Source organism: Lampetra planeri, chromosome 57 (assembly GCF_965212315.1).
Source record: "Lampetra planeri chromosome 57, kcLamPlan1.2.h2, whole genome shotgun sequence".
In the NCBI taxonomy this organism is placed as follows: Eukaryota; Metazoa; Chordata; class Hyperoartia; order Petromyzontiformes; family Petromyzontidae; genus Lampetra; species Lampetra planeri.
Genome location: NC_136163.1, coordinates 4598584 through 4623877, shown reverse-complemented (window position 1 = coordinate 4623877; position 25294 = coordinate 4598584). Strand labels below are relative to the sequence as shown.

Genomic DNA, 25294 nt, shown 5'->3' with positions numbered 1-25294 from the left:
CCACCCACCCGTACCCCCTATAGGAATTTTCCACTTGCAAAGCCGGGCCAGGAGGGGAGGGAGAGGTGGGCGGGTTCTTCCGCCACCGGAAGATGTTGACGTTGTGGTGGTTGGTTGGTGGTGGGGGTTGTTGTTGTTGTTGTACCTCCGGTAGACGTCTACCACTCTCAGGTGAATCTTCCAGAATTCTTGGGTTTTTTCGGTAAAGTCACGAAGGTAAAAAATTACAATTAATAAAAGTAAAATAAATAATAAAATAAAATCACGACGTTTCGGAGGCAACACAAGTCTCCGTCTTCAGGTGGAACAGCTGGCTTGTGTTGCCTCCAAAACGTCGTGATTTTTATTTTATTTTTATTTTTTATTTTACTTTCATTAATTTAAATGTTTTACCTACGTGACTTTACCGAAAAAACCCAAGAATATGAATCCTTGCAGTCACGAAAGCTTCAAATCTAGAATCTTCCAGAAGTTGGAATTTCAACCACCACCACCCCCATCACCACTGCATCCCTTCGTGTCCTTCCACTGCATCCACACGGTCACGGGATGGGTGGCTTGTTTGGCCACACTAATCACGAAAGCTTTGAGTCAAGTGTAAAGTATGTTCAGAATAGAGGGTTTTTTTTTGTTTGAGCGAGATCGCGTAAATATTTTTTTTAAACCTTTCTTATGAATGATATTGGTCGCGAAAGCCTACGTGTTGAACTGTAAAAAAAATGTGTTTTGTTGTTGTAAAGATAGGGGGTGGGTTGACTTAACGAAGATGACCAAATACTCTCCCAGACAATATACTCATGTATTACAGTGATCACGAGTTCCATTTTAAGGGTATAAAGTCAACAGCAGTCGTCCTGTAGATGGACTCGCGTCCACCCATAGGAATGTGGAATTTCCACCACTGCCTCGGGGCTGTAGAGAGGTATTTGAACGCTGGCTCAATGCCCACATGAGCAGGTAGTCGACTGACGATTTGCTTAACCGGTACAGCTGTAGCGGGAAATCTCAACAACACGTGGAGACAGGTAAGGATTAGACATCTGTGGGGGGAGTGGGAAGAGCTTCATAGCTCTTCGGATTTCTCCAGGATAAATGCAGATTCTGATTAATCTAGAATTGAAGCTTTCGTGACTGCAGACATTATACTCATTGGTTTTTTCGGATTCTGATTCTGATTATTTCCACTGTCCAAATCACACAGAGCTCCCTCCATCCGCAGCTCCCTCCTCCTGCCAAGGTCTCCTCTCATCCCCACGGTCCCCTCTCCCGTTCCATTCCTCTCCCCCTCTCCCCGCTGTTACATCATCTCCAGCCACCAATCCACCTCCCTTCGTTATCTTTTAAAAAAAAAATTTGGAACGTCTTTCGTGATTTCCGGCTCGCACTCCACATTAATGGTAAAATAAAATTAAAATTATTAATTAGTAGATATTGTTTTGTGATGTGCTTACCTTTTCTCTACTTTGCACTGCTATCGTCTTTTCTGCATCGTTTGTTGTTGTAACGTTCTGACCCGCCCCGACTGGGCATCTGTGCAAAAGAGCTTTGTCGCTTGTCGAATTCCTCCTGCAGTATTAATCAAGACTCTGACTTGGATTCCTTCTCATTCCCTCTATCCCCAATTCCAATCCGGGGTTCGCCCTCTCCGTTCCACCTAAACCATACTCTTTGGTTCATACTCGTAGGGTTTTTCGGTAAAGTCACGTAGGTAAAAAATAAATAATAATAAAATAATAGAATTAATAATAGAAATAAAAATTATAAATCACTTTATTATTATTATGTATTTGTACCTACGTAACTTTACCGAAAAAACCTAAGAGTATGAATCCTTGCAGTCACGAAAGCTTCAAATCTAGAACTCTTTGGTTCTTTCGGTAAAGTCACGTGGGTATAAAATAAAATAAATCACGACGTTTCGGGCGCACCTGATGATTGACGTTTGTGTTTTCCGTTTAGGTGGAACGGAGAGGGCGAAACCCGGATTGGAATTGGGGATAGAGGGAATGAGAAGAAATCCAAGTCAGAGTCTTTATTAGTACTGGAGGAATCCGATGAACTAGAAAGCTCTTTTCCCACCTGATGACGGACGCTTGTGTTGCGCCCGAAACGTCGTGATTTATTTTATTTTCTACCCACGTGACTTTACCGAAAGAACCAAAGAGTATGGATTCCTGCAGTCACGAAAGCTTCAAATCTAGATTGTCCAGAACCATCTTGCAAACTCCCTCGGTGCCGGTCTTTCTCTCAATTATCATCCCTGTCGACCTTTCTTCCGCCTTTTGGACACTTCTTCTTGGTTCTTTCGGTAAAGTCACGTAGAAGGGAAGTAATAAAATAATAAAAATAAAACATGATAAAATAATTCTCACGACGTTTCGGCCACAACGCAAGCAGCCGTCCTCAGGTGAAAACCAGGTCTGTCGAAAGAACCTAGAAGATGAATCCTTGCAGTCACGAAAGCTTTAAATCGAAATTTTGGACACTTGTTGATCAACCCGCCACTCCTCCTTCCACTCTCAACCCTGGGCACGCCCCACCTCTTCTAACACGTCCGGTTGAACGTGGAAGAGTAGGCCGAACACCACCTCTAAAAGTGTGCCACTTCCGCCAGCATTTGCGTAAGCAAATTCATTTCACGGCCGCACCTTTTCCTTGCGACACTTCTCAGTCGTAACCTTTGGGGCCGTCCATAAATGACGTCACGCACCTAGGGGGGGGGGTCAGACATTTGTGATGATGTGTGACGAGGGGGGGGGGGGTTGATAAATGTGACGTCACATCAAAATGCGCAACTTGAAATAAATATAGGCAACACGTTCTCCTTAATTAAATATACTTTTTAATAAATGTTTCTCCTACAACATCAGAGTGCAGCGGCACATTAAATACGCACTACAATGACAATAGTTTAAAGCGATTTGAAGTATGTTTTATTTGGGGGGGGGGGGGGGCAGAGCGTTATGACGTCATATTTGAGGGGAGGTCAGACTTTTTGTGACGCCGTGTGACGAAAGGGGGGGGGGGTCAAAAATTGTCCAAAATCGCGTGACGTCATTTATGAACGATCCCCTTTGCACGGAGAGACGCGCTCGGTCAGTCTCAGAAACTATTTGCTGAAGTGCCCTGGGAATGAAATATTCACATTTGAATTATTGCACGCGCCTTTGTTTTATGCGTGTGGCAGAAACGTGGCCCAGCCCGGAGAACAACCCCAGGGCACTCCACACACATGTGCATGTATGTGCAGTGGGTTCAATTGAGGCCACGATCGGGACTCGGCTTTGATTGGCCACGGCGTAGCCGGGCTCCGCCCCTGGCCACGCCCCCCTTCCAGATCCTTCTCGAAGACTCTGGCCCCTACATCACTCAGAGTGTACCACGTCCTCGCCTGTCCTCTCTCTCAACGTCATCAAGGCTATGCCCTCTAGAGAGCCCTTCCATGGCATACTCACTCTGGTGCTAGAGAGAGGCTCCGCACATACAGTACCACTCTTCACTCGGTACTGTCGCTACGCTATAGTGACACCATTTATGTCACTACATATGTATTATTAAGTCGTCGTCATAATAATACTCCATAATGTAGAATTTGTAACAAGCACCGTTTTTATTTGATCATCAAGAGGCACGGGAAATCACGGAGCAAGTGGGAATCCTGACACAAAGCGGCGTCAACAATTTCCCAAGCTCTGCGGTCCTATACTGGGATGTTTGGCCAACTACATTAGTCAGTGTTGTATAGACGTGGGAGAAAACCGGAGAAAACCCGTGCCCACGAGGGCGTTGGAGATAATACTCAGTACCCGTGCAGATGGAAATTAATCCTTGCTGTGCTGTTATCACACCCTGGGCAAGCCAGGGATATTGCGACCTCGACAAACCCTCGCTGCCTCCACAGGCGTGCCTGCATTACAGGCGTGCGGCGTAGTCACCAGCGCGTGCATGATGCGTGGTTTACTGCACATGGTATGGGGAGCGGTGGTGCAGCGGTTAGCACGCTGCTGTGCTACGAACCCGGCGCCCCGAGTTCCATTCCCGCGAACACCAGTGACGGATTATCTGAACCGGTCATGGGCCTCCCCTAGGTCGACTCAGCCTCAAATTACTGCCTGGTGTGGTGTGTAAACATCACCACTGGGGAGACAAAGGCGGCCGGGCGTGGTGTTGGCCACTCCATCCCCTCGTGTGCCGTTGTGGCCTTCAGAGGTGCTGCTACTCGCTAACAGCACTTGCCCCAACAGTCTGTTCAGGCTATACGTGGGATCTTTGTCTTTAACTGCAGGAGGATGTGGTTGGGGTTTGTGGTGTCCCGCAGAAACACGTGCGCTTGTTTCCGACATCAGGATGGCGCAGTGGATGCTCATTTGTGGACTACATCACAGCAAGAAGGACCTGGGTTCAATCCCCGATACGGGTGTGTGAAATATGCAAAAGTGTATTGGTTTAGCCATTTTTGTTTGATGTAGTACAGAGTTAGACTGATGGCCTTAATCTAAGTTGTCTTGTGGTTGTTGTTGTTGTTTGACTTGCATCCCACTGGGATTTTTGCACACAGCGTTGGTGTACGGTGATTTTTTTTCTGCAATGTTTTGCTGTCTTTTCTTGGATTTTTTGTTTGCACTTAGTGACATATTCACTTTAAGATGTTTTTTGTTCATGTTTTTGTTTTTTGCTTGTTGCGGTTGCACCCGATTCAAGAGCCGAATGGCTCACAGGGCTATACCTAATAAATGAACTTGAACCACCGCGCCTTGTATTGCACGAGCTTCTTCGGGGTTCTCCCGGTTTCCTTCCAGAGTATATATTAAAACAAGTGATGCAAAGTCACAGATGTCACCTCAATGCTACAAACGATGACCTGAAAACAACTCATTTTGGGTTTACGCGTAGCAACATCACCCATAAGGGGTTCCACGGTGTCTGTGCAGTGTGGGGGGCAAAGTGTGTGTTGATATGAGAATATTCTTAGGTTTTTTCGGTAAAGTCACGTAGGTAAAACATTTAAATTAATAAAAGTTAAATAAAAATAACATAAAATCACGACGTTTCGGAGGCAACACAAGCTTCCGTCTTCAGGTGGAACCGTCACAGCACGATAGCTGTATCAAGTAATTTTTATTTTTTATTTTTTATCTACGTGACTTTACCGAAAAAACCTAAGAATATGAATCCTTGCAGTCACGAAAGCTTCAAATCTAGGATATGAGAATAGGTTTGGCAAGGGAGGCCTCATGGTGTGTGTTGATATACCCGCAGAGCGTGAAGATATTGTCCACTAGCTTGTTTGCCTGTCCAATGACGGGTGTCTATTGCAGCAAATCTGAAATATTCAATAGAAAAATTGTTCAGCTCATGATTATTAATGAGGGGGGTTGCCCGATGTGGAGTGACGTCACCCGCTAATGGTTATTGGGGAGGGGTGCGACATGTGGAGTGACGTCACCCCTCATGGTTATTGTGGAGGGGTGTGGCATGTGGAGTGACGTCACTCGCTCATGATTATTAATGAGGGGGGGTTGCCCAATGTGGAGTGACGTCAGCCGCTAATGGTTATTGGGGAGGGGTGCGACATGTGGAGTAACGTCACCCGCTAATGGTTATTGGGGAGGGGTGCGGCATGTGGAGTGAGTGACCTTCTTGTGCGTGAGTGTAAATTTCCACGCGGGCATGAATATTAATGAAGGGGGCGGGGGGGGGGGGCTCTTTTGCAGTGACGTCACGCACGGATGTAGCACTGTGATGAAGACATTCATTTCTTACCGTCACTTTCTGTAAAGAAACGTCGTATTTGAAGCGACTTTACGTAATACATTATTTAATTCAGCTCGATCTTCCTCTGCGTTCGTGTAAAAATCCACCCACTCATGAATATTAATGAGGGGGTGGGTTTCATGTGGAGTGACGTCACGCGGGGGAGGGGGGGTCTCATGTCATGAGGAGTGACGTCACGCGCGGGACGGACAGACATTTCTGGGTGATTATAGTATGTAATGTTCAGTATAGTAATAATAACGATGCCATGTTAACTACCTCGTCTGCTATGCAGGAGGTCGTGGGTTCGATCCCGACCCTGACGCCTGCTGCTGTATATTTTGAGTTTGGTCTCTGGGCCCGTCCATAAATGACGTCACGCGATTTTTGACGATTTTTGACCCCCCCCCCTATCGTCACACGGCGTCACATAAAGTCAGACCTCCCTTCAAATATGACGTCACAAAGCTCTGCCCCCCCCCCCAAATAAAACATGCTTCAAATCGCTTTAAACTATTGTCATTGTAGTGCGTATTTAATGTGCCGCTGCAGTCTGATGTTGTAGGAGAAAACATTTATTAAAAAGTCTATTTAATTAAGTAGAACGTGTTGTCTATATTTATTTAAAGTTGCGCATTTTGATATGACGTCACATTTCTCAAACCCCCCCCCCCCCCTCGTCACACATCGTCACAAATGTCTGACCCCCCCCCCCCCCCCCAGGTGCGTGACGTCATTTATGGACGGTCCCTCTCTCTCTCTCCGTAGTCGCGTGGATTTTTGTCCGGGTCCTCCGGTTTTCCCTTCCACATTTAGAGAATCAACATCACGCGTTTAGAGTATTTGGCTGCTTATAAATGTCCACGTGATGAAAAGTCAACTTCGTTGAGCTATCATTTATGGCCAGGTCGCTTCTGAAAAAGAGCTCAGAACTTAGTGGGCCTTATTTGGTTAAATAAATGTGTAGAGAGGAGCCGACACGAGATTGCAGGGGTCTCGTCCTTTATTCCTTTCCTTCCATTCACACCTGTCGCCCGCCGTCCCAATCCCGTTCCCGCCAAAGGCCCCCCCTTCCCGCCCGTTCTCTCCTTATAATCACCTCGATCACCCCTCCCCCTAACCCATCTATTGGTGGGAATCCTTCCCCTGACACCCCTACAAATGTAATAAAATACTGAAAAAAACATGGCAGGACCTTCCATTAAATTCTTGAGACTCAGTAAGTCTTTCCTCATAACAAAAAACGGAATGTTAGTTTTAATAAATAAGTAACTTTTTTATTATTTGTACCATTCAAATGTATTCCTTGACGTTGTTTCATTGACCTAACAATCGCTATAAATAGGATGTTAGCCCATCATGTGATTATGCGTATCAACATGACGCTAGTTATATAAAGCTGACATCATTATTATTAATTAGCCTTTTGCCCGTCCAAGGACGGGTTTATTGCAGTAAATATGAAACTTGCAAGCGAAAAGCAGACCGCGAAGTGATATGCATTGCATCCATTCGTGTGCAATTTGTAAGGGCGCGGTGACACAGACTTAGTTAATTTTAAGGTTATAATCCCTTGTTTATCACGACGTCCTTTTTACTTTGATGTTTCACCAACGTCACGGAGACCACGTGATGACGTGAGGGTTCTGACTTTGCAGTGAGGGTTGTAAGTTGACGCCGAGGAGGGGGGAGGAGGCGCCTCGGCCCCCCCATGTGGAGTGACGTCAGCCGCTAATTATTATGAATGGAGGGTGGAGGGTCCATCTGGAGGACGTCACCTGTTCATGATTTTTAATAAGGGGGGCTGTTCGATGTGGAGTGACGTCACCTGCTCATGAATATTAATTATGGGTGGGATGGTCGATGTGGATAATCTAAATTGTCTTATGGTTCATCTTCTTGGTTCTTTCGGTAAAGTCACGTAGAAGGGAAATAATAAAATAATAAAAATATTGTCTTATGGTTGTTATTGTTTGACTTGCATCCCACTGGGATTTTTGCACGCAGCGTTGACATACGGTGCTTTTTCTGGAAGACTTTGCTGTTTTTTCTGGACTTTTCTGTTGCGCGTCGTCACGTTAAGATGTTTCTTGTTCATGTTTTTGTTTCTTGCGGTTGCGCCCGATTCAAGAGCCTGCATGGCTCACAGGGCTATAACTAATACATGAACTGATACTAACTGAAACTGAGTGACGTCACGAGCGTTAAGGACATTTCTGGGTGATTATAGTAGGTATCAGCAGCGGCTCACATCGTTGTGCGGTGGAGGAGGCATTTCAAGGGCAGGACGCGTGAAGGCCGGGTAACGCACGTGGCGAGACAACATGGGCCATTCACGAAAATCGTGAAGCAACGACAACAACAACAACAAAAACGTTCCCAGAAAAGTGCACACAACTCCAAAGAGAAAAGCCTGGGAATTAGAACGTCGAGAGAACGCGTTCGAGCGAAAGACGTCAATTGAAACTGTTAAAGAGAAAAGTGAGTTGGGGGGGGCTGGGAAGGAACAACATCACGGCTGTAGAAGGGAGAATTTAACCCGCAGGAGACTTTCGCCACCAATATCCATGACGTAGGTATTTTTTTTTGGGGGGGGGGGGGGGTTAAATCGCGTAAATATAAAGGTGTCGTTCAACCCGCCACAGCCATTTAGTAAGGTTTGTCACGTAAACAAGAGCATGCCAATTCGTAACGAGTACAACACACCGGTGTGTTGGAGACTAAACTCACAACATTTACAATTGGCTGTGTCGCGTGGTGGCGGGTTGAACGACACATTTATATTTAACGCCCCCCCCCCCCCTCTCAAAAAAACCCCCACTTTTTTACACGCTTTCTTTAAACTCACTCTGTCTGTTGTTGTTGTCGTTGTTGTTGTATCTTCAAATCTTGTAACTCAATTTTAACTTCCCAATGTGGTATCGACTGCAAACTTTGTATACTTATGTCATACTGATGACAATACTATATTCTATCATGAAACATATATTTTTTAAACATTATTTTGTATATGTTATGTTTCGGCTTGGGTCTAATTGTCCACGGCCAACTGACGTTGGCTGTAATTGGCTACGGTCCCTTACGTTATGGCAAGCTTCGGGGCCACTTCCTGGAGTCGTGGAGTTCTGCCATTACTAGTACATTTCATAAAAGCGTGTTTTTTTAAAAAGTTGTTTAAAATATTACTTATATAGAAGGGAGGATGGTGGACGTTTGCTCAAAATAACGGAACGCGCGTCCGAGATGGACGCAGAGCGGGGAGAATTGAACCGATACAATCAGTTCGTGCGCGCCATTTGGCGTCATCTGGTCCAACCCATGTGAGACTAGGCTCTAAGGAAAGCTGTCTCGGGTGTGGACCAATGAACTTCAAGGACAGTGCACATTATCAGAGTTATGTTTTTTGTTTGCATTATGACTGCAGGTGTTGTGGTCTATGCAAACATGACTCCTTGTAAAAAAAAGGTGTCAGTTTTGTTGCCAGATAGAAGGGTAAAAAAACAATTATCATATTTTTTACTGGCAAATGAGGTTCCAATGTGGACTGCTTTGTTAGATCTCAAAACCGTGAGATGGTTTCCGGCGGCTTGGGAAAGGCCTTCATCCAGCAGTGGATTGATAACGGCTGATATGGTGAACTCGGTTCACAAGAAAGCCTCGCCGAATCTCAAGACATTTTCAGGGGACACCTGTATCAAGACGCTTTCATTTCAACTCTAAAACTAAACTTTATTTTTTATTTTACCAGGTAAGGCCCCACTGAGCTGTGGAGCTCCTTTTCAGAAACGACCTTGGCTATCACAAATGATAGCTCCACCAAGTGGCTTATCATCCGGAAATGTATAGCAGTCAAATACTCTAAGCACGTGATGTTGATTCTCAATGTGAAGGGGAAAACTGGAGGCGCCGGAGAAAAATCCACGCGACCACGAGAAGAGAGACACGCAAACTCTAAATATACAGCAGCAGGCGTCAGGGTCGGGATCGAACCCACGACTTCATGTACACCAGGCGACGTAGTTAACATCTCCTAGCTACCGTGGCGCCCTAACTCATTACATGTGACCAACATCACGCTCTGCCGCCTTTGCCTCTCCCAATACTGTTGACATTCCCGCACCAGCTTTTCATTTCAGGCTGTCAAGGAGGGAGGAGGGGCGGTGTGAGAAGCAGATTCGATAGAGTTGCGAGACATTAAATGGCTTCTATTTTTTATACCAATTAGATTTGCTGATGGTCCAGGTGCGAATTTTATTTGGCGCGCACCCACAGGCAGAGGTTTGACTCCGATGTTTGGGTGGGGGGGTTGGTGACAGGGGTTCGCTTTGCCCCTCACATTAGGATTCATAAAAAAAAATTGAAATGTGTAGTTTGGGGGGCATTGGCCCCCCTGTTCCCCAAACTCCACCCATGAGTGCCCTGCTATTCCTGTTTCGTGCCCCCCCCCCCCCTTTTTTTTGAGCGAATCCGCTATACTGGGGCCCAGAAACCTTTGCTGCTTTGGCTTTCTCACGGCTAGCGGCCACCCCCCCCCCCCCAATAAGACCCCCCCCCCGCCTCTACCGCGTCCACAATCACAGACGAGCGAGGGGATAACACCAAAAAAAAACGCGTCACCTCTCAACGTCCCACCCAGACCATGGAAGGAATTTTCCATTCTGGGTGAGGGGGTGGTGGGGGGGGTGACGTCAGCCGCCTTCCCAACCACGCGCGCTCGTGCAACGAGTGGCACCATCGAAGACAAAGGTCCCCCGTGTAGCCGCTAGGGACTGGTTGGGGCAAGTGCCGCTCGCTCGCTCGAAGGCCGGCGCGGGCACACGAAGGGCGGGCGGGCTGGCGGGAGGGGCAGCTCCCCCGCCTTTGTACCCCCCGCTGCTGATATTTACACACCGCACCAGATATTCATTTGTGGCCGAGTTGACCTCGCCGGAGACCCGGCACCGATTCAGATCATCATCACGTGATGAAAAGTCAACCCGGGGTCGCCGGCGATTCGCAGCGCCGCTAACCGTTGCGCCACCGCTCCCCCACACAATGACAATCCGCTCAAGGCTTGCGCCACAGCCATTCCAGACCTTTCCCGAGCTTCCCCGCCTCCCCAAACCCTCTCGCAACGTCAACAAAGAAACCACGTGGAACATTACGAATCCCCCCCCCCACCCCTACAAACGACCGACGATGTTTCCGGAGCACAGCCCCGGGCATTCTCCCGCTGAAGTGTTCAAGTTCAAGTTCATGTATTAGGCTTGCTCCATGCCGTGTTTTAAAAAAAAAAACTTTTTATCTTCAGTTTCATTTATTTATCTTCAGTTTCATTTATTTGTATTCTTGGTTCTTTCGGTAAAGTCACGTAGAAGGGTAATAATAAAATAAAACATCAGATAAAATTCTCACGACGTTTCGGCCACCACGCAAGCAGCCGTCCTCAGGTGAAGAACAGGTCTGTCGGAAAGACATTAGGACACTGTGATAATTTCATCGTATTATGTTTTATTTTTATTATTTCCCTTCTACGTGACTTTACCGAAAGAACCAAGAATATGAATCCATACAGTCACGAAAGCTTTAAATCGAAATTCATTTATTAGGTAGAGCCCTGTGAGCCATTCGGCTATGTGTGTAGGCGATGGGACTATGTGCTAAGGTCGCTTGTGTGTAGCTAAAGTAGAGACGATATATTACCCAATTTTAGATTTGAAGCTTTCGTGACTGCAAGGATTCATATTCTTAGTTTTTTTCGGTAAAGTCACGTAGGTAAAAAAAAATTAATAAAAGTTAAATAAAATACAAATCACGACGTTTCGGAGGCAACACAAGCTTCTGTCTTCAGGTGGAACCGTCACAGCACGATAGCTGTATCAAGTGAAGAGGGAGTACTTGATACAGCTATCGTGCTGTGACGATTCCACCTGAAGACGGAAGCTTGTGTTGCCTCCGAAACGTCGTGATTTTTATTTTACTTTTTTTAATTTTAATTTTTTACCTACGTGACTTGCTGCACCTAGCCTGACACAGTAGGGGGTACAGCTGGTGGTGCATCTACCGGTCATCTCAGTCAGCCAACCCATGGCACTTTCTGGGTCTATCTCGAGACCTGCTGCACCTAGCCTGGCACAGCAGGGGGTACAGCTGGTGGTACATCTACCGGTCATCTCAGTTAGCCAACCCATGGCACTTGCTGGGTCTATCTTGAGACCTCCTGCACCTAGCCTGACACAGTAGGGGGTACAGCTGGTGGTGCATCTACCGGTCATCTCCGTCAGCTAACCCATGGCACTTTCTGCGTCTATCTCGAGACCTGCTGCACCTTGCCTGACACAGTAGGGGGTACAGCTGGTGGTGCATCTACCGGTCATCTCAGCCAACCCATGGCACTTTCTGGGTCTATCTCGAGACCTGCTGCACCTAGCCTGACACAGGAGGGGGTACAGCTGATGGTGCATCTACCGGTCATCTCAGCCAACCCATGGCACTTTCTGGGTTTATCTCGAGACCTGCTGCACCTAGCCTGACACAGTAGGGGGTACAGCTGGTGATGCATCTACCGGTCATCTCAGCCAACCCATGGCGCCTGCCGGGTCTGCCCCGAATCCTCCTGTCGGTGAGCCTTTGACACTTCACGTGGCCTCAAAGTGCACCTGGCCTGGCACAGGCGCCGTGATGACATCACCGTCACTTCGTGGCGAATGGCAGGGGTATTGGTATTGGATACAAAAATGCGGGGTGGGCTTCTGCGAAAGAAAAAAACCATCGCCAAATTCCACCTTTGCTCCGTAGAATTTTGATTGTGCACGTGCACACCGTGCGTCTGCAAATATCGACCTCCTGTGCCAGTGATCTGGGTTCTAGACAGTGACGGATTCAAGAGGCGAGGGAAGGGGGGGTGGTCATCTTTGCGACCCCGAAAAATCTATATTTTACCTATGTTTACTGGAGAAAATAAGTTTAAAAAAAATATATTATCGATGGAGGGGTCTACTTAATATAAAAAATGATTGGCATTAACGGAACGTCCCCTCCCCTGGGATGTTTCTAGATCCACCTCTGGTTAAAAGCCTGGATTTTCCAACACCCACAATAACTCTTGATCCATGTGAATAACATAGAAAAACACGGATCACGGTGGCAAGATGTTAACTACCTCGCCTTGTGTACAGGAGGTCTGTGGGTTCGGTCCCGACCCCGGTGCCTCTATATCTGTAGTTGGCATGTTCTCCCCGTGGTCGCGTGGATTTTTCTCGGGGTCCTCCGGTTTTTCCCACCACATTTAATCAACGTGCGTTTAAAGTGTTTTGCTGCTCTAAATGTCCACATTATAAGCCACTAAGTTGAGCTGTCATTTGTCGCCAGGTCACTTCTGAAAAAGAGCTACATAGCTCAGTGGGCCTTTACCTGATAACAAAAAAAAACACATTCCTGCGGAGGGAGCTGGTAGGAACGTTGGGTTGCTCGGTCAATGGCCAGGGTCAACGGCGGCGTGGTGTATTCCGCAAATATGGCCGACTGTGAGGGCGGGCACAAGCCGGCGTGAGTAGGTTAAACGGTGAGTTTTATAAGGGCGCCACGGGGTGATCAGCCCCTCCCCACCCTGCCCTACCTCCCCACCCAGCCCCTCCCCACCCTCCCCTCTCCACCCAGCGATGTTTTTTTTTTATCCTTCCCAGAAACACACCTCGATTTTTTGTATCCAATACCAATATATATTCACGACGGACGGACGGACACAATAATCCCCTGTGGGCTGGTGTAACCAGGAGGTTCCTGCCAGCATAACATCTCTCGTGTATATTGCCCACTGTCTCTCTAGCTCCCTCTGTCTGCCCTTCTGGTATGTTCCTTCTGGATGGCCGAATCAATGGAAAGCGTTGCTTTGTGTCGAACCAATGCTGCCGAAATTACGCACTCCCAAAAAGTCGCGTTGTAGCTGATGGGATTCGTAAAATACTTTGACGTGTGTTTTTTTTTACGTGGACGGCGAGAGATGTGAAGGAGGCCTCTCTAATTTATTTTGCTACTATGGCACGGAGCATTGTATTATTAGTTTGATATTTGTATTTCACATTGCGCATTTTTAGCACCCCATTTTCAAGAGGATCCTTGGGGGCCGTCCATAAATGACGTCACGCGATTTTGGACGATTTTTGACCCCCCCCCCCTCGTCACACGGCGTCACATAAAGACCCCCCTCAAATATGACGTTACAAAGCTCTGCCACCCCCCCCCCCCCCTAAAATAAAACATGCTTCAAATCGCTTTAAACTATTGACATTGTAGTGCGTATTTAATGTGGCGCTGCACTCTGATGTTGTAGGAGAAAACATTTATTAAAAAGTCTATTTAATTAAAGTTGCGCATTTTGATGTGACGTCACATTTCTCAAACCCCCCTCGTCACACATCGTCACAAATGTCTGACCTCCTCCCCCTAGGTGCGTGACGTCATTTATGGACGGCCCCTTGCTTAAAACATCTGGCAGTTTCACCACTGCATGTTGAAACCTGTCAAGATTGTTCTTGTACTGAATCAATACTGCTGAATTACGCACTCCAGAATGGCACGGGGAGGCCAATGAGTTGCGTATTCCTTTGCTTGTTTAAAGCCATCATCTGCTTGTTATTCTACATTGAGAGAGCGCAAGGCGCTTTACACTGTTTAGAAAGCGGTAACACAAATATATGTTTCGATTTAAAGCTTTCGTGACTGCAGGGATTCATCTTATTGGTTATTTCGGTAAAGTCACGTAGAAGGGAAATAATAAAATAATAAAAATAAAACATTATAAAATAATTCTCACGACGTTTCGGCAGCCGTCCTCAGGTGAAGACCAGGTCTGTCGGGGAGACAGCGTCATTCAGAACCAAGAAGACAAATAGATGTGATGTGGATGGCAAGGGGCAGTGTGCGCAGGCTGAGGAATGAGTGACCGTAACAGAAGGCACGTGGGGGGGGGGTCACGAAAGGGCTCCAGGGGATGGGCTGGAAGGAGTGGTGGAGTAAGGAACGGGAAGAGGAAGCAGCAACGGAGAAGAATTGAGGCTTTGAGAGAGGAACGGAAGGATGGTCACCACGATATGCTCATTATTATTAATTTGAGTTGAGAATAACGGGCCTGGACCGGGAGTGTCGGCAGAAGGGGACGATGGTCACGGGCAATGACGCAGCGGCAGCGAAGGTTGCCGACGCCAAGAAGGTTTGAGCGACGAAATCAGTTCGTGTGCAGCAGGTGCCGGATGGATGATTGTGACATCGTGGGGCTTGGGGAAGCCTTCATCCAGCAGTGGATTGACCACGGACGACGATGACATTCTGGACAGACCGACACGTGGACAGCGCCCCACGCTCTTCCCCTAGCGAGCATTTAATTCAAGTAGAAACACACAATAATTTAGCGCTTTTTAGCACACACAATTCATGGCACACGCAGGCGGATGTCCCGACGAGAGCCGCTTTGCATACATTGGAAACGAGGACGTTATTTCTCTAACACACTCGTTCGTACAAAAGAAAGCACGTATATATAAAAAAAAAGGTAACATGGCACTCGCAAAATATTACTGTGTCAATACGCATTGTACATGCGCAATCAAATCACCGGACCTCAGACGCACTCTCCGCTCCGACTTTGCGCTGCCCGACTGTCCGTGTACACAAGCACAAGCATGGACACCGTCAAATTAGCCACGTGTAGCTGCGGGTACCTTGCCACCAGCAGCTGCGGGTCCCTGGCCACCCCATCAATACCAAGTGGGCCACAGAATACGACTGAATGGCCATTGGCCCAAAATTTACTTACCGGTACCGACCAGCCAAGGTGGCAAATGGTGATAATTATTTTCTTGTAGTTTTAGGTCAGTGGTTCTTAACCTTTACTGCAGCCCGCACACCCACTTTGGTTCTCAATCGTGAACAAATGAATAGTTTTAATAAATATTGGGTTTTATGAAACAAAGTAGTTGTATTTCGATTTAAAGCTTTCGTGACTGCAGGGATTCATCTTCTTGGTTCTTTCGGTAAAGTCACGTAGAAGGGAAGTAATAAAATAATAAAACATAATAAAATAATTCTCACGACGTTTCGGCCACAACGCAAGCAGCCGTCCTCAGGTGGAGAACAGGTCCGTCAAGTAGACTCTGTCTACTTGACGGACCTAGACTCTGTCTACTTGACGGACCTGTTCTCCACCTGAGGACGGCTGCTTGCGTTGTGGCCGAAACGTCGTGAGAATTATTTTATTATGTTTTATTTTTTTTTATAATTTTATTACTTTCCTTCTACGTGACTTTACCGAAAGAATCAAGAAGAAAAAAGTAGTTGTATTTACATGCCCGTGCTTAATTTGTCTTTTCGATTATTTACCTTCTAAATTAATCTGGCCATGTCTAGCACCCCCAGAAAGGGCATCTCGCACCGCAGGTTAAGAACCATTATGCTAGATCACAACGATGTATTACAGAAAAGTCTCTGTGGTGGCTACTTTTGAGAAAAATGTCATTAAAGAAGGCCACCGTGTATATGACAATAGATATTTTTGGAAGAAACAAAACGAATGTGATATGAAAAATCTATGGAATGTGGAAATAAATATCTTCGTGTGTGTGTATAAAACGGACGGTATATACACTCAGCCTTCTGCTCATGGTCGACACTTCCCACGGCGGATACTGGGAGCATTTGCCACCCCAGGTGGCACCAACCAAACCACCATTGCTCGTGACCTAATACTACCGCGTGAGTTTTCGCAGTTGTGCTGTATAGCTCTGTTTAAGAATCACGTGGGGTGTTTCATGACGATGATGATGATGACAACGATGACCAATGGGACTCCAAAACGACGGCATAAACTCAGTCGTTTCATGAGGCCTACCCGTGCCAGCTTACACGGAATCACGTCGGAAAGTCCAAGATTTCTACATTAACGCATTGTCCCGTTGAGTGCACACGCAGTCGCCAATACACGTTTGGATATTAGCGTTGTAATGCCTGTGGTTATTACTATTAATAAAGACATTAGTACCCTGTCGTAAGAATGATTTCCTTGCTGGGATCACGGCTGGGACCACTTCAAGCAGGGCTGGGGAAGCGAATCTGGCCTGCGACTTTTCTTCGCACGGCCACTGCGACCACACTTGGTCTACCTCGTAGGCCCAGTGTGGTCGTAGGCCTAACCCATAGGCCTCGTGTGGTCGTAGGCCTACCCCATAGGCCTCGTGTGGTCGTAGGCCTACCTCGTAGGAGGCCTCGCAGCAGCGGCTCTTTGGCTCAGCCATCGAACAAAGACGGTCACCGCATCGCACGGCGCTTGCGGATGCTCTTCTACGGCCGTCTGGAACGCTCTTCCGGTGTTAGGAAGCCACTGGAGCTATGCACTTGTAAATCATCGTTTAGATTTAAAACGAATTTCTTTAAAACTGCTTTTTGTGTTTAAGCTTGTCGTCCTTTCCGCCGCACCTCTGATTAGCGTGCTTGGCTACGTGCCGAGCGAAAGAGGCTCAACGCACATACTGCCGTTTCGAAGCGTCCCACAAACGATATTTGTAACCGTCGCTGCGAGCGTCTTAGCGGCGCTCGGCGGGCACCGGAGGGGGAACATCGTGGACCTGGCAACTCTGTGTTTGTACATTGAGCGCGTTCGATCACTTTCACCACTGCGAGGGCCTCGTCATACTCAGCCGACACGTGCGACACTTTTCACGGTCATGCCGGATAGCGCCACGGTGTGCGCTCGCTAACGTGTGGGGGTTGCCCGCCAAAGGTTTTTCAAAGTAGCGTTCGGCCCTCGGTAAGGTGAAAGGTTCCCCACCCCCCCGAGTTAAAGGAAGACGCGACTCAAACAACAGCTCTACGGTCCACTCCGTTCACCTGAATGCAACAATAATAATGATAGCAATGATGATGACGACACATCATTTGTATAAAACTTCTCAAACTTGCACTTCTCACTTTCACGATTTGATGCGTATATCATGAGCGCAAGAATCAATCATAACCGGTGAACCGATTCATCGTCACGTGCGGGGTCGCCACCCTCACCACCCTGCCAGTGGCACAGCGCGGTTGGCACAGCGCGGTTGGCGCAGCGCGGCTGGCATGGGCCCTCAAGGAATGACACAGGGCTCACCGCCGGCTTCCTGAGCCTGTCTGGCCCATGGGCCCCGATGCAATTGCACCGCCTGCACACCCGATAGCTACGCCGCCCGCAACCCCCGCCCCTCCTAGCAGGCCGCCTCCCGACCTCACACCCTGCGCGCGCCGCCACCGCCGCCGCCGCCGAGCCCTGGGTAGGCCCGGGGGCTTGTGGGACGTCCGCGGGGCTGCAGGCCTCGTGCCGGAGACGCCGGCGGGGCGGCGTGCGTAGACGGTGCCGGCGAGGCGGCGCTGGCACCGCCGCCGCCGCGGTCACGCACGCGCACGAGGCCCGTGGGGTAGCGAGTCTCCTGGCGGCCGCCGGCCCACAGCGTGGTGACCATCCCGTCGGGGTACTCGCGGCGCTTGTACTGCGCCGTGTGCACCTCTCGCTGCCCGTTGGCGAACTCGATCACCTTCTCGCCGTTCCTGTGTCGTCGTCGTAGTCATCGTAGTCATTGTCGTCGTAGTCGTCGTCGTGTGGTCGTACACCGGGTTAGTGGCAGACCTCAGGTGTCAGGCCGGGTGTGTGTCACACTGGCTTCGTATTACACCGAGTTAGTAGCACGCTAGGAAAGTTAACACATTGATTGTAACACGTACAATTATTCGTGCCCCCCATGTGTGTGTCACACTAGGAAAGTGAACATACTGAATACAACACGAGGTGTGTGTCACACTAGGAAAGTGAACATACTGAATGCAACACGAGGTGTGTGTCCCACTGGGTGTGTGTCACGCTGGGTGGGTGACACACCAGGAAAGTAGCACGCTGACCGCGTCACGAGCTCGCTGGGTGTCGTGCCGGGCGAGTGTCGTGCCAGGGCGGTACCTGGCGGTGCGCACGCGAGTGCCGTCGGGGTAGCGGCTCTCCTCGTGCCCGTCGCGGTGGATGAGTCGCTCCATCCCGTCCGGGAACACGATCTCCTTGCGACCGTCCACATGCTGGGTTTCTGTCAAGGCAGCGCGCGGGCACAGCGCGGCACGGGTAGTGCCGATCTCCTCAAGGGGCATAAACCCTCGCGCAAACTCCGGGCGTCCTCGAAAAAAGACGGTGGTCACCGCATCGCGGCCCTTCAGATGCGCTTCTGCGGCCGTCTGGAACGCTCTTCCTTCAGATATTAGGAAGCTACTGGAGCTATGCACTTTTAAATAATCTAGATTGAAACTCATTTGTTAGAACTGCTTTTAGTGTTTAGTTTGTTGTCCTTCCCCCGCACCTCCGATTATGAGCACGGTTGGCTACGTACGGTGCGACAGAAGTTCAACAAACGTACAAAAGCAAAGATCCCCACGTATAGCCTGCACAGATCGGTCAGGGGCAAGTTCTGTTCGCGAGCATCTATTCCGGCCGGCACGGCGCACGAGGGAGCTGTGTGGTCAGGAGCCACCCCCGGCCTTCTTTATCTCTCCAGAGCTGTAGTCAACACTGCCCCAGATGCTCATTTAAAGCTGAGTCAACCTAGGCGAGGCCTAATGCTAGGCCACAAATGTTCGGCGTGACCGGGAATCAAACTCAAGCGCGCCGGGGGGGGTTCATAACACGGCTCACTAACCACAGCACCACCGCTCGGCAGTCCGCACACACACGCGGTAGTACAGCGTGGTAGTGCGTTGCCGTGGTGTCCCCCCCCCCCCCGCTACCGTGGTGTCCACACCCTCGTTCGTTACCTGTCTGCCCGCTGGGGAAGCGCACGTGCTGAGTGCCGTCGGGGTACGTTGTGTGTGTCACCCGCGACTCCGCATAGTAGTAGACCTGGAAGGGAGCAAGACAAAGAGAGAGAGAGAGAGAGAGATTGAGCGATAGGTCATGAAAGTCACATGACATGGGCCTTATCCGGCATCTCTCAGATAACTGGACCATCACACCCTGCTCATCTACACGGGGGCAGCCGTCCAAACACCTATGTACCCAGCACCTGCCTCACTATTATTATCATCAACATCCAATAGATGCCAGTAAAGTAGTGTAACCACAGCTGCAGTGTCACTCGGCTCAAATAAACAAGAGGGCAATGATGCTCACTCGTGGTCCCAAGCCACCATCATCGTCGTCAATCAATAACCGCTGCCATAAACATTAATTATCGTCATCAACCATCATCGGTGTCCCAGTTTCCGGGCATTTCCAGGCATCGCCGGGATCGGGTGGCAGCCAAAAATCGCTCCACGCCTTCATATTTTCCCATCCATGTGTGCCTCCATCATTTTCTAGTCTCCTGCCGCTCGGTCGACTGCCCTCCAAACCCCAGCGTCATTGAACATCTTGGTAGAACCGGTCTCCTCCATCTGCTTCTCGTGTCCAAACCGCTCAAGTCTCAAGCAGTGCGCCCCTTCTGCTCCTACACCCTCTCTCTCGACTTGTTGATCTCCTCTCACTCGCTCTCCTATCCCACCTTCTTTTTCCCACCATGCCTCTGACAAAGCAGCGATGAGAGGCGCAGGGACAGATGCAAGAATCAACCCGCGGTTAAACACAAAACTCCGGGACTGGTATTGGCAGCAGCGCGCAACACAAACCCCAAAAAACTCGCCATGTTACTGTAAAAACACTTTCATCTTATATAGCAGCGTCATTCGTGCCAACAGCATCTCACAACGCTGTGCATTAATTATATAATAATTTCATTTTATAGAGTGTCATTCATGCAATTGCATCCCACAATGCTGCACATCAATTATCCAGTATCCGTACGCAAATATAAAAACAAAACCCCACTACTTAGCAAACAAAACTAAAATATAATACATAAATAACGACAAAAATATGCACATAACAAGAAAAAATAATCGTAGATAAAATAAATTAAAATAAATCCGTTCGGTCTCCATACCCCAGACTACAATCCCAACATTTCGACGGATTTTGATTATTACAGGAGGGGCGGTGGAGTGGCCAAAAAGTTACGAGCCAGATATACAAAAAACAAATCCCATACACACGCGGTTGGCTACGTATGGCAGTAACACACACACACAGTACAATCAGCCGGCCGATTTGGACGAGCCATCGGTGGAAAATTCCACATTCCCATGGCGGGTGGCTGTCACGGAAAGTGGCCCACCCTGGCTGCCCCCTCCCGGCCGCCCCCCCTCCCGGCCGCCCCCCCTCCCGGCCGCCCCCCCTCCCGGCCGCCCCCCCTCCCGGCCGCCCCCCCTCCCGGCCGCCCCCCCTCCCGGCCGCCCCCCCTCCCGGCCGCCCCCCCTCCCGGCAACGGAGCGCTCACCACGCGCTGGTCGTCGGTGGTTTTCTTGACGTCGCCGTTGGGGAACGCCACGGTCACCGTGTGGCCGTCCGCGCTCACTTCCTTGCGGGTGCCGTTGCGGAACTGCACCATGCGCCGGCCGCTCCGCAGCACCATTTCCACCTGCCGGGGGGGTGGGTCACGCGGGGGGAAGGGGTCACGCGGGGGGGGGGGGGGGGTGGGGTCACGCGGGGGGAGGGTGGGGTCACGTGGGGGGGGGGGTCACGTGGTAGGACGCACGGGGGGACACACGGGGGTGTACGGGGACACAAAGACAAAGATCCCCTGTATAGCCTTAACAGACTGTAGGGGCAAGTGCTGTTAACGAGCACCTATGAAGGCCGGAACGGCACACGAGGGGGTGGGTGGCCAGCACCACGCCCGACGCTTTTGTCTCCCCAGTGGCGATGTTTACACATCGCACCAGGTACTCATTTAAGGTTGAGTCGACCTAGGGGAGGGCCCAGGACCGGTTTAGATAATCGTCACTGGTGTTGGCCGTGAGCGGGAATCAAACCCGTGTCGCCAGGATCATAGCGCAGCGCGCTAACCACTGCACTACCGCTCCACACATGGGAACACACATGGACACACAAGTTTTGATAGGGAGACGCAGAGATGCGGTGACAGAGAGCTCGCTAATACAGGCACGGCCAGTAAGCGCGTCGCGTGTCACGAGCCAGACGGTTTGGTTCGTCGGAATTTTGTGCCACGATGTGATTCAAGAACCGATTTATTTTTTGGTACAATTAGTACATCTCGTCGTGATTATCGTCTCAAACCTCCTGTCTCGTTCTTTTTTTGTATCTCCCCATCTTTATTATTTCGGTAGCATTACGGCTTAAAACAATTACGCAGAAAAATGTTCTTGTAAACGTGCACGGGTTGTAAAAGACCGGTGATCTTGACGCGCGCGGTTCGATGTGCGCGTGCGTGTGTCACATGATACAAATAACTCCCAGGGGGAAAATACAACGGTCGGCGAGTCGTTAATCCCATCACATGCCCGACAGCCACACCGAGTTTACAAACTTGCACCCAACAACGGCAACAACAAAAAAAGCACACGAACGCTCGCATGCCAGCACGCGCATTTACAAAGCGCATCCACATGCAAGGAAGTCACAACGTGCACTTTATATAAATATCTCACATGTCCAGATGCAAGCACGGCCACCACGCCAAAGCTAACACGTTTTACAAAATGCACCCCATGCAAAAATAAATGGCAGCTGTACCCAACGAGCAGGTTCACAAAGAGCAACGTGCAATGATTCATGGCAACGTGCACTTTTACAAAGTGGCCCGTTCGACCTGCGCTTCTCTACGGAGCCGAGGGCTGGACTTTGCAAGCCGAAGACGAGCGGAGGTGAGCAGAATCGTGGTTTCACCATCGGCTGTTGAGAATTCCATGGACGGGAAAAAATATAGAAACACGTGCCATTATCCTTCAGGAGCTTCATGTGGAGAGAGAGAGAGATTTACACTATGAGACATCTCCTTTACCAGTGGCAAATATAGTAGTAGTTTTTTACCCTTTCAACTGGTACAAAAACTAACACCTTTATACAAGGCATCATGTTTGCAATAACCACAACACAAGCAGTCAAAATGCAAACAAAAAGAAACAACTCTGATAATGATAGTGATATGCACTGTCCTTGAAGTTGATTGGTCCACACCAATGGCGTACAACCTTGTATGCCTTTTGGCGTCATCTGGTCCAACACCAATGGAGACTAGGCTCTAAGAAAAGCTGTCTCGGGTGTGGACCAATCAACTTCAAGGACAGTGCATATCACTATCATTATCAGAGTTGTTTCTTTTTGTTTGCATTTTGACTGCTTGTGTTGTGGTTATTGCAAACATGATGCCTTGTATAAAGGTGTCAGTTTTTGTACCAGTTTAAAGGGTAAAAACCTACTACTAGAGAGAGAGAGAATGTTTGAATAATGGTCAGATGCCAGTGTCTTTCAAGCACTTCACGTGGCAAGATCACTTCTAGCAAAAGTGGTCAGACGCCAGCATCGTCCAGGACCTTAGAGGTTCCGGTAAGAGTTGACGGGGCGAAGATGCGTTTAATCGCGAGCAATGCTGGCGGCCGGACACCGATTGCGATCGAAGGTGCGGCTGTTAACGGGGTGGAGGGGGCGCGGTGAGGCGACGCGAGAGAGCGGACGACTGGCGGGGAGCAAGTCCCAGCCGGAGACTGCGAGCGCCTGCAATCTGGTTCCCGGAGCATCCACGACCTTGAACCGATCAACTCTAACATTTGTAACAGGCCGTCGCGTGAAGTTGAGCCCCGCTACAAAATGATACAATGGATAGGCGAGTCCTCTTGTATGGGGTGAGGTTTGGGAGCGGGTGAGGGCCAACCTGCCCAGTCTGTTGTCCGAACTCGGGGAGTGGTCAGGGTCAGGCGAGGCGTGAGCTGACTGGCGAATGCCGTCGGGTGAAGCGGTGGTTGCGTGACGAGGGTCAGGCGAGTGTGTCACGTGACCCCGTCTGCAGGACGGGCTGCCCACTCGTACTGCATGATGTGCACGTGCAGTGTACAGGGTGTTTCACAAAGATGGACCCAATTTTAAAGATATAGCGATTTCAAATCGGGTCCATCTTTTTTAAACACCCCGTATATATACGTTGAGGTTATTCACCCGGTTTCTTTAACACGTAATAACTCACTCCTGATACTTTTGTACGATAGAATAACGTTTCCACGCACGGCCGGGCATTACATTTAATAATTCATTAGCTTCAGTCACTGAATCCACCCACTCACAACAAACCCCGACTTTCTGGACGGTGAGCTTTGTGGGTTATCAAGTGTTTTTTTTCCGTGACATCTGCATTATTACTGTTTTACATGTTGTACATGGAGTATACACGTGAAGCACTTTTTGTTAATCCACTGCTGGAGGAGCGCCTCTCCACCACTCTGCGGGGTTATGTAACCATACTTCATCACGCGGGTCGGTGTGGGCTGGTTAATGCGGGGGAGAGAAAAGAGCTACGGTACATTTTGACTTAAAACTTTCGTGACTGCAGGAATTCATATTCTTGGTTCTTTCGGTAGAGTCACGGTGATAGAAAATAACAAAAATAAAAAAATTAAAATGTTATTAAAATGTAAAAATAATAAATTGAAAATAATAAAAACATTGACATTTTTTTTATTTTTTTATTTATTTTCTATCTACGTGACTTTACCGAAAGAACCAAGAATATGGGCTACAGTACAGAGAAACAATGGGCTTTTCCTGCCATGCCATCTAGCGCTGACCACGTCGCCCCACAGCAGCCTGTAACAACCTGCTGTGCATGGTGGTCGCCCATCCGAGCACTTATCCAGGCCCCAAAAACCACTGCTTAGCTTCTTGAGACAGATTCCGCGTGAGTTGATGTAACTGGCGAACTCGACCCCCGACTGGAACATCTGCGATAAGAGAGAGTCATAGCGCATCGGATTCCTCCCCCAGTGCAAAATAAAGATTCAGATTAGTTACAAAGTGATTCCCCTGAGCACTGGACCATCACAGCTTTTATGCTGCTTATCTGTGTGTGTGCAACCCAGCCCCCTCGTTGGCACAGTAGGGGGCACAGGATGGTGCGTCGGGCAGTCGTCTCAGTCAGTCAAGCCATAGCACCTGCTCGGTCTGTCCCGTGACCTCCCGCCGGCGGGTTTTCCGACACTTTGCGTGGCGGCCTTAACGTGCACATAGCCTGGCACAAGCGCCGTGGTGATGTCGCTGCCACTTAGTGGCGAATGGCGGTTGTTGTTGTTGTTGTTGCAGCCCAGCTGTTACTTGCTCTAGCCACTGCTGCTTGGGGTGTGTTCGCCACTCTGGAGTGTGCACACACCGGGCAAGACGTCTCCAAAGGGGTGGCAGTAACTCACACTTTACCCCACCGCGTGCCACCTGCCAGTCGACTCATCGCTGGCGGAGCAACGTTACGCTGCTTGTCGGAACAGAGGCAAGAGGGAGGGAGCGGTGTGGATTTAAGGGTGAAGCAACTTGCGCCGCTTGTTTCAACTGCCACGCCGGGACATTGAATGGAACCGGCGACCCCTGAGATTTCACGTGCGGTGTTGCCGACCTCTCAACAATTGCACCGCTGCAGCGTGGCGTTACTTTTCTAAGAGAATGCGCAGCTCAATTTTTTAATATTTT

General features: G+C 49.1%; 1 protein-coding gene across 1 annotated transcript in view; it reads right to left on the bottom strand.

The window, feature by feature from the left end:
• Window positions 1-15089: 15089 nt before the first annotated feature.
• Window positions 15090-25294, bottom strand: part of LOC144735803 (uncharacterized) — a 32277-nt gene continuing 22072 nt past the window's right edge. Inside the window, exons 13-16 of the mRNA XM_078618323.1 lie at window positions 21105-21245; window positions 19549-19633; window positions 18710-18830; window positions 15090-18306 (exon numbers count right to left, since the gene is read on the bottom strand). Of these exons, the coding sequence (XP_078474449.1) occupies window positions 17988-18306; window positions 18710-18830; window positions 19549-19633; window positions 21105-21245 (666 nt within the window). The 3' untranslated portion in view covers window positions 15090-17987. The remainder of the gene's footprint in view (window positions 18307-18709; window positions 18831-19548; window positions 19634-21104; window positions 21246-25294) is intronic.